Genomic DNA, 12,806 nt, shown 5'->3' on the forward strand with positions numbered 1-12,806 from the left:
CACTCACGGTACTGGCATATCCAGTGGAGGTAGTCGAGGTTACAACCAACGTCATTCCACATCCAGGCCCGACCCCCGTCGAGCACCACGCAGTTCTGTTCGCCGTTGTAGTTGTTCGGCTGGTCTTTCGCCCATGTCGGCTTGACCACTATGTCACCTGAAATTTGTGTATATGTTATTTGATTTGATCCAGAAAAGACTTCAGAATAATTTTACTTAGCTTATTGCCCGCTTTAAAAGCGCAAGATAACCTAGGTATAATAGCAATGAAAATAGATAGATGTAATACTAACAACACAACTAAAAGGTGTGTAGTTAGTATTACAAAAACTGTTGGGGCATATTTCTTGCGTTGAAGGAAAATGTACAATTTTTTTTTCGTCTCTTGTTTTTACTGATTCTTTGACTTCGCTCTTGCCCTCTCGTGACTATAAGGAACGTATTAGTTCCTTTTGTATATCCAAATATTACAAGGAGCTTTAAATAGAATTAAGGAACAAGAACATACCATCAACCCATTTCCATGTCCTGGAGGTAAGGCCGGGCTCTTTCTGAGCTCCGATCCATACCAGCTGAGTTTTCAATTGGAGCTTCCGTCTGTCTAACTCTTGAATTAAATAACTTGACGTGGGTCCCTGTTGAAAATGTGTCTTTAGTATTCTATCGTCACTTAAAACACTTTATTCAATAGTAAGTACTCTTAATTAAGTATTCTTAATTTTCATATGTACATACAATGTAGGCCTTAGGAGTCATTGTTTTTTTAGGATTTTTAAGAGCTACTACTATTATCTATATGAAAGTTATTACATGACGACGTGTTAATCCCGTGCTCAAATTACCTACTATCATGTAAAATTTTATAAAAATTCGTTAATATTTTTTGAGTGAAGCAGGAACAAACACTTCATTTAAATAAAAGGTATACTTTTACTCTGTTTTGCCTTAGTAATAATTATATTTTAATTTTTATATTTCCTAGCTGACACGACTATCTAACGTTGTTTTGCCATATAAAATATTTCGCCCATATTATTTTATTGAAGTGACTAAATAAGTAAAATTGCACAATGACAACGTCCATCGCTATCCCGTCGCACAAACAACCATGGTCGCCGTCAGTCTCGAGTTGTAATAATTCACTATTATTTATTCAACAAATGCACTTATCAATATAAAAAGTACTCAGTAGCCGATTCTCAGACCTACTGGATATGCATATAAAATTTGGTAAAAATCAGTAAAGCCGTTTCTGAGGAGTACGGTAACTAACATTGTAATACGAGAATTTTATATGTAAGAAGATAAGATGTTAAACTTGAGTAGGTGATGTTGAGATTTCACACCAGTTTGTCACATGATCAAAGTTCAAACAACAAGTCGACAAAGTTGCATGGCGATCGGATGTACGGTTGGATATATTTACAATGCGCTTTGTGAAACGCACTTGGCAATCGCTTTACAACTCCGTATAAGTCCCCCGGTTTGAGATCGCTTCAATGAATAAAGCTTAAGTCTATACAAGATTTTGTATTACAATTTACAGAGACACGCGTAATTAGTTCGCAGAAATTTCTAAAAGTAAGTGCACGTTTTGAGAGGTTTGCAGAAAATTTGATCTGAAACAATCCGTACTTTAAACCATAGATGTATATATACCGCTTTCATATTTCCGGATTTCCTCTGATTCATTTATATCGGTCGATACGATACATTATACATCGAGCTAATGGATGCTTGGATTGTCATGTCAAATTGATGTCAATCCTACTGTCTATCCAAGTTTAGATTGACAGTGTTGATTGAGCGCCGCGCTGATATCTATTAATATCACAGAATAGATAATAAGTACGTTAATATGTCTGTTGCTGTATCAAATTAATAAGTCTTGTAGTTATGCTAATATGATGACGTCATGAACTAAATTTTAGCTTGATATTTTTCAGGTTCAATTAATGGATTTTCTTCCCTAGTTCTATAAGGGCGTTTTGTCCCCGATTGGAAGGACAAAATTAATATTAGGGTATATTCAAGGTTTTTACATCCTCCATATCCTCATACCTAGAGAGTTCGTATACCTGAAAGATCACAGTAAAACCTAGCTCACAATAAAAAATTACCGAGAATCCATGTATCAGATCTCCCCCATGTAGCTGGCACTGTCTGCGAGCGTCGTCGAAAGACGCGCCCTTGGCCACATTAAACTCGTAACAGTTTCTGGAGAACGCCGCCAGCTCCACATCTGCTGACGCTCCGATTGGAGCGCATCGATCGTTGGAAAATTCTAGAAACAAATATAATCTTTATACCTTTCCTTTGCGAGGAAACCACAAAACACAAAACGAAGAATAACGTGCACGGAATAACGTCGTATTCCCAACATGTACATTGTACATACTATCAGACCAGTTGATTCATGGGCAGATGGCGGACCTACTTAAATTGTCACCATTTAATTGACATAGCCCGACTAAATGAAATGGATCTGCCGATCGCCATCAGAGATAATCTTCTTGAACGTACATAAAAATAGCTGATGGACGATGGAGAAAATTCTAACACCTGCACCATGATTTCTATTATCATTTGAAACTAAAAATCTTTGCGTGTCACTAGCATCAAAGTACTCGATACCGGAAGTCGTAAGGGACATTTTGGCAAAAATGATATACAGAATTTAACAAAACTAAGTGTATAGTAATACTTTAGGGTATATTCGTGTTCCTCGTAGAGAGTCCACTGTGAAAATAGCAGCGCTGAAAGACCAACATTTCTTAAACTTTTGTAAGAGAAACTCGTGACACTGGGGCGCTTGCCAATACAACAGTGAAAACAAATTCGATCTTCTAGCGCTTTCAAATTAGTGAACTCTCTACAAAGAACACATACACACCCTAAAGTACTATCACTTGTTACACCCTGTGTGCTATATTATGTATGTATCATGTATACTGACCTTCAGTGGTGAAGACCTCGACCTCACACAGAGAGAGGGAGCCCTCGACGCCGACCAGCTGCAGGAACACGTACTGACCTATCAGAGGTCTAGCGCATGTGAACGTCTTTGTCACGCCTTCGTCTAGAACAAAATATTTTTTTTTTATTATAAAATTGAGACGTCTATGGACTGTTCGTCCATATCCTTTTTTTGTTATTTTATTATTTAGATTTTTCGCACCAAGGATAATTGAAATAATATTATAAATTTTAATTAATTGTAGTCCATCACGCCATGGACACTTTTTTTTATATAAGTAATACTAGCTATTTGACCGATATATATATATATATATATATATATATATATATATATATATATATATATATATATATATACACACACTCAATGGAATAGACTATAATATATACATATAATAAATAAATATATATTTATTATTTTATAAATTACATAATAATAATATTAATGTTTTGAACGGTGAGGTCCCAGTCGGTGTGGCGGCCAGTAGATCCGACATTTTCCGATTTCCTTAGATTTTATGCTGCTCCACCCTTTGCCTTTAGATGTTGTGACATTGGCTTGGTGGAGAGGGGTCACTCAAACTTGTGGAGTTTCTAGGGTGTTAAAGAGATATCGTTCTGTGTCGAACAAAATATATTTAAAAAAATATAAATAAAATAAAAATATACTATAAATCATAATAGGTAGGTACATTATATAAAAAAAAAAGACTTCAAAATTCCCTATCTCAGAAACTGTGGAACTGATTCTAATGACACTGCAGTATTCCTTAAGTTGAGGAATACAACAAAAAAGAATTACTTAAATCGGACTTGTACTTCCGGAGATATTATGCGAATACAAACATACATACATACAATTTTGAAATTTAGCGCTTTAGATGTTCAGACGCTATTATAGACTAACATAATATAGGATAACTGGACGGTTCGAGAAATCCTTTTTTTTTAAGTCGGTTTATAAACAGGGATTATCCAACAATTACAGTCTACGTGGAAAGAAGGGAAACAAAAAATTGTACATAATCACAGCCATAGATCAAGTATGATCTATGGCTGTGGACATAATAATATGAGAACTTTTGTAATACATCTTGTAGTTTGGACCACAGTACACATCCTTTTGAAACATAAAGACCCATATTTATAATCTAACATTTCGTGTGATACTTTTTTTTTTGGAAATTATTCTTTGTCCTGTAGATAGTACCAATAATTATTATTAAATTCAGATTCAATGGAATCTTATGTAACTAATTCTTATAAGAACGTTGTCGTTTTATTTACTTATTACGTTTTTAATTAAAACATAATAAATAAAACAACAACGTTATTTTTAGAAATACTTTATTTCTAGTCACTAAATAAATAAGAAACAAGATCTAATAAACAAACATTTTAACGAGATTCTTTTACTAAGAACCATTAGCAGCCATTAACTAAAAAGAAAAACAAGAAAAACAAAAACAAATGAACAATAAGGCTCAGGAAAACATCTGCGCCAATTAGTATTCAATAGAAACTTCTAGCTGGAATCAAATATCCGTCAAGTCTAGGTATTATGTTATACAACTACTAAGGGTCAATTCAGACCGCAACGCAACGCGTAGATGCATAATTCTAAACTTGTACTGAATTGACAGATTTAAATTGCGTGAGACATCTTGTGAATCTGTCAAATCCATACAAATTTAGAAATGAAAATGAAAAAAAGGTTTATTCAATAAACAGATACTTACAGCTATCATACATTTTTTATCTGCAAAACTATACAACAGTTTGTAGGCAGATTTCGCTCACAACAATTAATTATGTATAGCTATCATTACAGTATATATGTACTTTATAATTTAATAACAATGTTATCAGTAACCTACCAATTGAACTCCTAGGACATCATATTATAGATTATTAAAATGATCTTATGTTTAATATTGTTTCATCTTGTTTCATTGTAAGACTATGCGAGTGCGACTCTGTCTACATAATTATGTAAATTATGTGAGTGCGACTCTGTCTACATAATTATGTAAATTTGCCGCTTAGGCATCCTAGCCCTACTACGACTTAGTCTTGGGATCAGTCTTAATAAACCACTAGGATCTACGCGTCGCGTTTCGGTCTGAAGTCTGAACTGACCCTAAGGCTTTTTATTTTGAATAGACAAGGTATTTTGTAATAAGAATTAGGTATGTCCACACTTCACGTGCACATATTGTAAGGTTTTGTCAAATAAACATGCATCCTGTCAAATCCATACAAATTTAGAAATGCAACTACGCGTCGCGTTTCGGTCTGAAGTCTGAAGTGACCCTAAGGCTTTTTATTTTGAATAGACAAGGTATTTTGTAATAAGAATTGGGTATGTCCACACTCCAGGTGCACATATTGTAAGGTTTTGTCAAATAAACCACATTATAACTATTTAATGAAACTGAAAATAAAATTATAGAAAACATTTCTTGTTTCTTTATAAGTGACTAAAATATGAGCGACCAAAGTTTTCTGTTGCTGTTATGTCTGTGTCGCCTGGCGCGTTTGTTAATTAATAAATTAAAAATGATAAAAATAATCATAAAAATGAATATTTTTATAAAAGATAAAAAAATACTCTAATAAACGCGATTCGAAGACTAACGCTTTCATGATAGTCTAATTCTCGTATCGGGAAACTTATTTCGATCTTCACGAGAATCGGGCCCAGGACCCGTACCACGAAACGGTTTTGAGACTCAATCGTACGAGAATGTTGCGTCCTACTCCTATGATATTCTATTATAAAAAAAGGTAGATATCGCACTAGCGCTTACAGTCTGATACGGCCAAATGAAGGTAAGTCCCTTCTTTTGAGTTAGTTTCATGTTGACAGCGAGTGAGCGACGAGGTGTCACGTTAGAATATCATTGTGTCTTAAAATGCCAAGCTGCGTTTTTGACTTAAAATGCCAAGCTGCGTTTTTGACTTAAAATGCCAAGCTGCGTTTTTAGAAAATGCAAAAATTATAGTTATAAGGTAAAAAAGGATGAAAAAGTTACGTACCACAAGTAAGTACATGAAAACATCTAATTATTTTTTATTTGGATGTTTTCCAACATTATCGACAAAATATTTAATGCAAAAAATTAAACTAAAAAAGGATAGAAAATACGGACGACAACTGCAGCGTATTAAGGACAGATAATCGTGTGACAGAATAATCGCGCATGCGTGCCGATGTTCAACTCAAAGTAGCAATCATTTTCTATATCATTCGTAACGTATTATCTGTCGCATTCATTGTTGTAATTTATTTCACACAGGAACAAATTCTGAGGACCGCTTTGTATGAGCATACGCCATCTTTAATAAAACATCATTGTCCTACTGTAACAAACATGAAATGACGTTATTAGAGCAGGACGTGGCATTCTCGTCCGATCGTTTGAGTCTCAAAACCGTTTCGTGGAACGGGCCCTGAAACGGTCGTAATGCCTTTACTTGACTTCCGAAAGCTTATCGTCTCACTACGGAACCCCTACATCGGGGATTTAGTATTACCTGCGTCCTGCGGATTTGCACTGATGGCTAATTAGTAAGTTTAGTAGAAACAGACATAAATTGAATTAAACGGCAGTGTGGACCTTAAGTTGATGTAAGCTGTTTGATGTCACGTATACATCATCAAAACGTTTCGTCAGAGTATTAGATAGAGTTTAAGATAAAGTTTGCATCCGTATTCATGCGAATTCGTAATTCCGCACTAATATTATAAATGCGAAGGTGTCGTCGTCTATCTGTTACCTTTTCACGCCGAAACCGAGTATAACTATTTTATAATCTGTGCCCAAACCGCTGAACCGATTTTGATGCGTATGGAGATACTTTGAGTCCCCGGAAAAGACAAAGGATACTTACTTATTATACCGGAAAAATGTACGGTTCCCGCACGAATTTTGTCGCTACGGAGTTGTAGAGTCATCTAGTATTATAAATGCCTACTTTAGTCGTTACCGTTTCTCACTAAATCATGCTTAAGATTAAATACATATTAAATCCAGGGAAAGAATGATTAGGTATTTCGTTATTACAACACAAATTTTAATATTCAGTAAATTAATAAAAATCGGCCAAGTGCGAGTCGAACTCGTGCACTAAGGGTTCCGTACCGATACAGTGCAAAAATAGGCTAAAAATTGTGCTTTTTGTATGGGAGCCTTCTTTAAATTTTTATTTTATTTTAATATTATTATTTAATATTAAAGTAGGTACACATATAACAAAATAATTAAAAAATTAAAGTGCCTACCTCTTGCCATTATTGATATAGAGCGACATACAGACAGACAGGTAGAATCGGATTTTTATTACCAGTTTTTATATTCGGAGCAGTAACCTCAGAGCTACTTTTGAAAACAAACGAACATCTTCTGTATATTTTTAAGTATTAATCAAGTATTACATAAATAATAATTGCTAAAAAAAAATTAGCAATTATTATTTACGTAATTTTATAATATAAATTAAATATTTTATGTATACAGTTTTTGGTACTAATAATACCAAAAACTGTATACATAAAATATAATCATCTATCCAGTATGTATACCAAAACGAAAGTCTCTGCAAAATGTTAATGCCGAAGTTACCTATTTCCTACTTAAAGTTAAAGATGAGACGGACCGACTTTACATAAAATTGAGCATAGACTCGTACCTAATATTAAATTAATACATTTGAAGCACTGCTTACGTATTTTTAATTTAGAAATCAATTTAACTTGTAACTGAAAGTTGTTCAAAGTGAAAACTTGAAATGGTTACTTGGTATCGCCAACTTCAAAACTTTTCTGAAAGTAAATAAGAGCTGTAAAGTGTAAACTATTGAGACCAATAACACTTAGCTAATGAAAGGAATATTGATACGTTTGTAACTCTATGGGTTACGAGCTTTTGCCCGCGGCTTCACTCGCGTTAAGAAGTATTATTATATACAAACTTTCATCCCCGATTTGAACCCCTCGGGGTTGGAAGTTATCAAAATCCTTTCTAACGGCCATTCCCAATATTTGATCTATCTCTGGTTTTGCCCTACTAGAGATAGGAATAGCTCACAATTGACATAAAATATATGTATCTAATGTCTAATGTGAGCTATTCCTATCTCTAGTAGGGCAAAACCAGAGATAGATTAAATATTGGGACCGGCCGTTAGAGGTTGCCTACGTTATAATAGCTACCTGCATGCCAAATTTCAGCCCGATCCGTCTAGTGGCTGTGCGTTGATAGATAACTATGTCAATCAGTCAGTCACCTTTGAGTTTTATATATACAGATTTTGTACTAGGCGCTGCTCGCAACTTTTTTCGTGCGGAAATTCCTAGATAAAACCGCTATTGAAACAGCTATCCTCTATCCTAATAATAATGCTTATCCGGAGCCAAAAACAATCATACCAATGCAAAAGCTAACTGAACATTCACAGTACACACTTTCGAATACTATAAAGTCAATTTTATCTATATTGTATATATAAAAAAATTATCTTAATCTTATCTTATATCTTTAAATGAGCAATTCTTGCATATATAATATATACAATGTGTCCCGACACCGGTGTCCGATCCTTTAATGTCATGATCTATGGCATGTTTTATCGACTTTTTGGCTGTCAATTTTTCTCTCTCTCTCTCACGGTTGTAAAATGGCAGCATTTTAGTTTTTCCCAGGCTTTCACACTAATCTGACCAGTACTTCTCATGTAAATATCCTATGAAGATAAAAAAGGTCTCATTTAATGTCAAGCCAATTATTATGTTATCAAGTAACTATTCTATTATCACCTGTCGTTGAATCGTACTGACAAGTTGGAAATTATTGTATGTATACTATACAAACATACATACAAACAATAAGCAATTTGTCAGGTATGGTCGGCATGTAGATACAGAATCAACTTTAATTATTGTGTAGGAAGTGCCACACCATTGTTGTGAGACCTCGAGTACGACCCTTAAATTCTTTATGTAAGATGGAATCTAGAATTTAGCTTATGTAAATTAATTTAATTACTTACTCATTATAATACAATACATGATTATTATGATGATTACATGTTATATGATTTGTTAACATATAATAATTAACTAGCTATTTGAGCGAGCTTTGCTTCATATATATATATATAGGAAAATTGAATTGACAGACTTGCGACCTTAAGTACAGAATATAATATTATAATGCCTTAAGCAACCAGCAAAGATATTAAGAGGGCGACTAACCCCAAAAATCAAACATCGTCCTTCTCTCTTCACACTCACGCCCGTCTTTCACATGCCAGGTGAAAAAGAACGACGCGGATTCATCGCCAAATTACTTTTTTCTTAATAACTCGATAAATATACAGCATTTTAAAAATCCGCTAGGTCGATCTCTCAATGATAGAATTTTATACAATGTGTTAAAACATTAACTTAGTTCAATGCACGGTTATGGCAATAAATGAAAAATTCGTGAAAATTAGATGCTTCTTTGTGATTTTTTTCTATCGAGAAAATTTTAAGATATCGTGTTTTTGCTCAGATCGAATTCTCGGATATATAATGTAGTATCTAATTTTAGAAAATGAAACAATTCGGGGCTTATTTTTCAAGTATAAAAATGAATTATAAAATCGACAGTTTAGGGTTAGGCGCCCCTTTAAGATCCTCAACTCTCAAGTTTGCAGAAAGTGATGTATTACAAAAAAAAAAAAAACATTTCTTTAAAATATGAAACATGATAATTTTAAATATATCTTTATTCGGATCTTAATATTATTATAGGCCAAGTTCCATAATATTATTACAAATAATAGCAATATAACAATTAATACTGTGTATGTATCTATTACTTTCTAGAAATGATTCCTTACCAGAAACTTGATCTGTATTCTAATACACTAAGTTTGTTATAAGATATTTTTTACTCTAATATCAGCCTCGGTGAAGGTCAATTTAAGTTTGATTCTATTATCAGCTTGGTGAAGGTCGATTTAAGTTCGGATATCGGTTAGTAGAAGACTAATATAGATTATAGAGGCCGCGGTTGTGGTCAGCATATTTGATGGATTTTAGCTATGACAATCCACATTAAGCTTGACATCTGGCTAATAGGATATGTCTGAGCCGGTCAAACCTTTGTGACGTTCTATAGTCATTAGTCATATGGCGATTGTGGTTAAGACATTGAAATTAATTTTGTGACATGCAATTAATGTCCGGTCCGCTTTGGCTTTGACTAGTCATCTTCGGCTATTTTCGGCTTTCGGCATGTAGGCTGTTTAAATTTAAACTTTAAGTAGATATCAATTAATTATATGGTGATGTATAAATGAATGAAGATGGAAGTCATATACGATCAACTTTCACTATGCAGTTAAGTTTACGTACTACTTGAAACAGAAAGTTTCATACAAAAGTGCTGATAGACGCTTTTATAACATTTTTTGCTGACTCCTTATATTCTTGAGATGGTGGTTATTTCTATAAATCGATTTTTGACTTCGCCATCGAAATTATCGAATGTAACTTTACTAAATACTCTCTACGTACGATAGTAAATAAGTCAGCGAACGCATTTGTCGAGTGTGGGAATACGAATCGCGTGTCATATAAGTACGTTTCGAAAGTAAAAGTAGATGCTATCTTCCACTCACAGTCGGACTGTCGTTTGAAGTATAACTCGATGGTATTTTTATGTCGCATACTTTTAGATATGACTCATGTAAGCGCCATGTAGAAATACTGTAGAGTACTGAGAACAGCTGTTATACTTACATATTTTATTGTTTTTATCTCGTTACTAGATGACCCGGCGAAGTTCTTTTTCCCTCCTTACATTGTCACTACAAACCTTCCCTGGATTTCCACATTGACTAAAATTAGCTAAACCGCTAAAGCCGTTCTCGAGTTTTAGCAAGACTGTCAAAATTGAAAATTCATTTTTATTTATATAGATAAACTAGCTTTTGCACGCGGGTTCGCTCGCGTTAAGAAGTATTATTATAAATATTAAATAGGGTATCAAAGTACCTAAGGCCACCGCACATTAGAAACACGACAGTTTTAGACAGACTATCGCATAATAAAAAGTACTAGACGCGCACATTTGAAGTAGACACAACTGCCCAGTTAGACACAGTATCTTTTGTTAAAAACGATGACGAAATTCTTTACCAAAACGTATGCGGTTTGACATAAGTCAGCGCTAAATGACATTTCGTTTTCGAAGACTAATTTTGATAACGAATTTCGTCATCGTTTTTAACGAAAGGGACTTTGGCTACGGCCCCTGTTTCTCTTTAATCGTAAAGCTGACTTGTCTTTGTGAAACAAGATTGTCTAAAAACTGTCGTGTCTCTTATGTGCGGTGGCCCTTACTCATCGATAGAAGCCGTTTCTCTGTTATCCTTTTCCTTCAAAGTTATCCAAAACAAAATTGACACGCCATTACTCCTTTCTAAAATTTCCCTAAAATAGCATCAAGATCAGCTTGAATCCAGACTCCCCTGTATGTCCCATTCTGCAATACAAATTAGCGAAAAAACTTATCATTCAAAAATCTTTATTAATTCATCATTAGATCTCCAAAAGTAATTAACAACTTGAACGATACTCCTGAACTTGATTTTGATTTGTTTATGACTTCATCTTCTGCCATGAAACAAAAGTCACAGCACTGGTTTAATGCGATTCTCAAATTCTCTGCTTAGTTTTGCTTCCTTTTTCTCCTGTACCATCTAAATTATCATTAGATTTATTGGATTGGCCTTATTAACTTTATTGCTTTTTATTTTTCTTGTAGTTAAAAATTTGGAATTAAGAAGAATGTACAAAAATTAGACAGTTGTAGCGCGTGTGTTAATTATTATTATTGTTTGTATGTGCGCGTAATAATAGTTGTAACGACGCCCGCCGAATCGAGTCGATCTTGTTGCATCGGGGCTCGAGGTCAAGGGGCACCGCGGGGTGAAGCGTCCTGGAATGCACCGGCGAGCGCGGCACCCCCGCGCCAGTCGGGACGCGCGAGCGTAAGCTGCACTACTTGATTGTGTACTTTGTTGTTATTATACCTAATTATAGTTATTAGTGAGCCACACCTGTATTTTAAGTGCATAAGTAAAGTGAATAAAAGTATTGCACCTTAAAAATTGCGCCCAACTTGTGGCCGGACCACAAAAATGCCGAAAACGCGACAACAAGAAAACGCGAGTGCAGAAGTAACTGACGCTAACATGGCGGCGCCCGCGCCCGTGAATACCGGCGCCACATTGTCAGAAGCCCAGTTCACCGCACTTCTAAGCGGCGTGATCCAAAGTCTTCAGTCACAGACACAAGCAGCACCCGCCCCGACTCCGGCGACAGCAACGGTAGGAAATTTCGTCGCGTGCACCGCCCGCTTCGACGGAAAGGAAAACGACGCCGACGCCGTAGAAGCATTTATCGATAACATAGTTACGTACAAAGAGTGTGCGAATGTACCGGACCACATCGCGCTCCGTGGTATGCCTATGCTGCTAACGGGAGAGGCTGCGGTATGGTGGCAAGGCATAAAAGCCACCGTACAAACGTGGGACGACGCAATAAAAAGGCTACGTAACATGTTCGGCGCACCACGTCCCGCCCATTGGATATTTCGCGAGATTTTCGCCCGAGAACAAGAGGACGAGCACGTCGATTCCTTCGTGTCGAAGATCCGTGCCCACTTCGCTCGACTCCCGTACGAGGTTCCCGAAGAAATGAAGATAGACATAATTTATGGACTGTTAAGCGATAGTATTAGGAAGTGCGTGCCGCGCGAGAATATAGATAG

General features: G+C 35.4%; 1 protein-coding gene across 1 annotated transcript in view; it reads right to left on the bottom strand.

The window, feature by feature from the left end:
- The window catches only part of LOC121738834 (sushi, von Willebrand factor type A, EGF and pentraxin domain-containing protein 1), a 146,837-nt gene that overhangs the window by 31,799 nt on the left and 102,232 nt on the right, over positions 1-12,806 (bottom strand). Inside the window, exons 5-8 of the mRNA XM_042131081.1 lie at positions 2,957-3,079; positions 2,121-2,284; positions 509-635; positions 8-157 (exon numbers count right to left, since the gene is read on the bottom strand). Coding sequence (XP_041987015.1) covers positions 8-157; positions 509-635; positions 2,121-2,284; positions 2,957-3,079 — 564 coding nt within the window. The remainder of the gene's footprint in view (positions 1-7; positions 158-508; positions 636-2,120; positions 2,285-2,956; positions 3,080-12,806) is intronic.

This window comes from Aricia agestis, chromosome Z, assembly GCF_905147365.1.
Source record: "Aricia agestis chromosome Z, ilAriAges1.1, whole genome shotgun sequence".
Classification (NCBI taxonomy): Eukaryota; Metazoa; Arthropoda; class Insecta; order Lepidoptera; family Lycaenidae; genus Aricia; species Aricia agestis.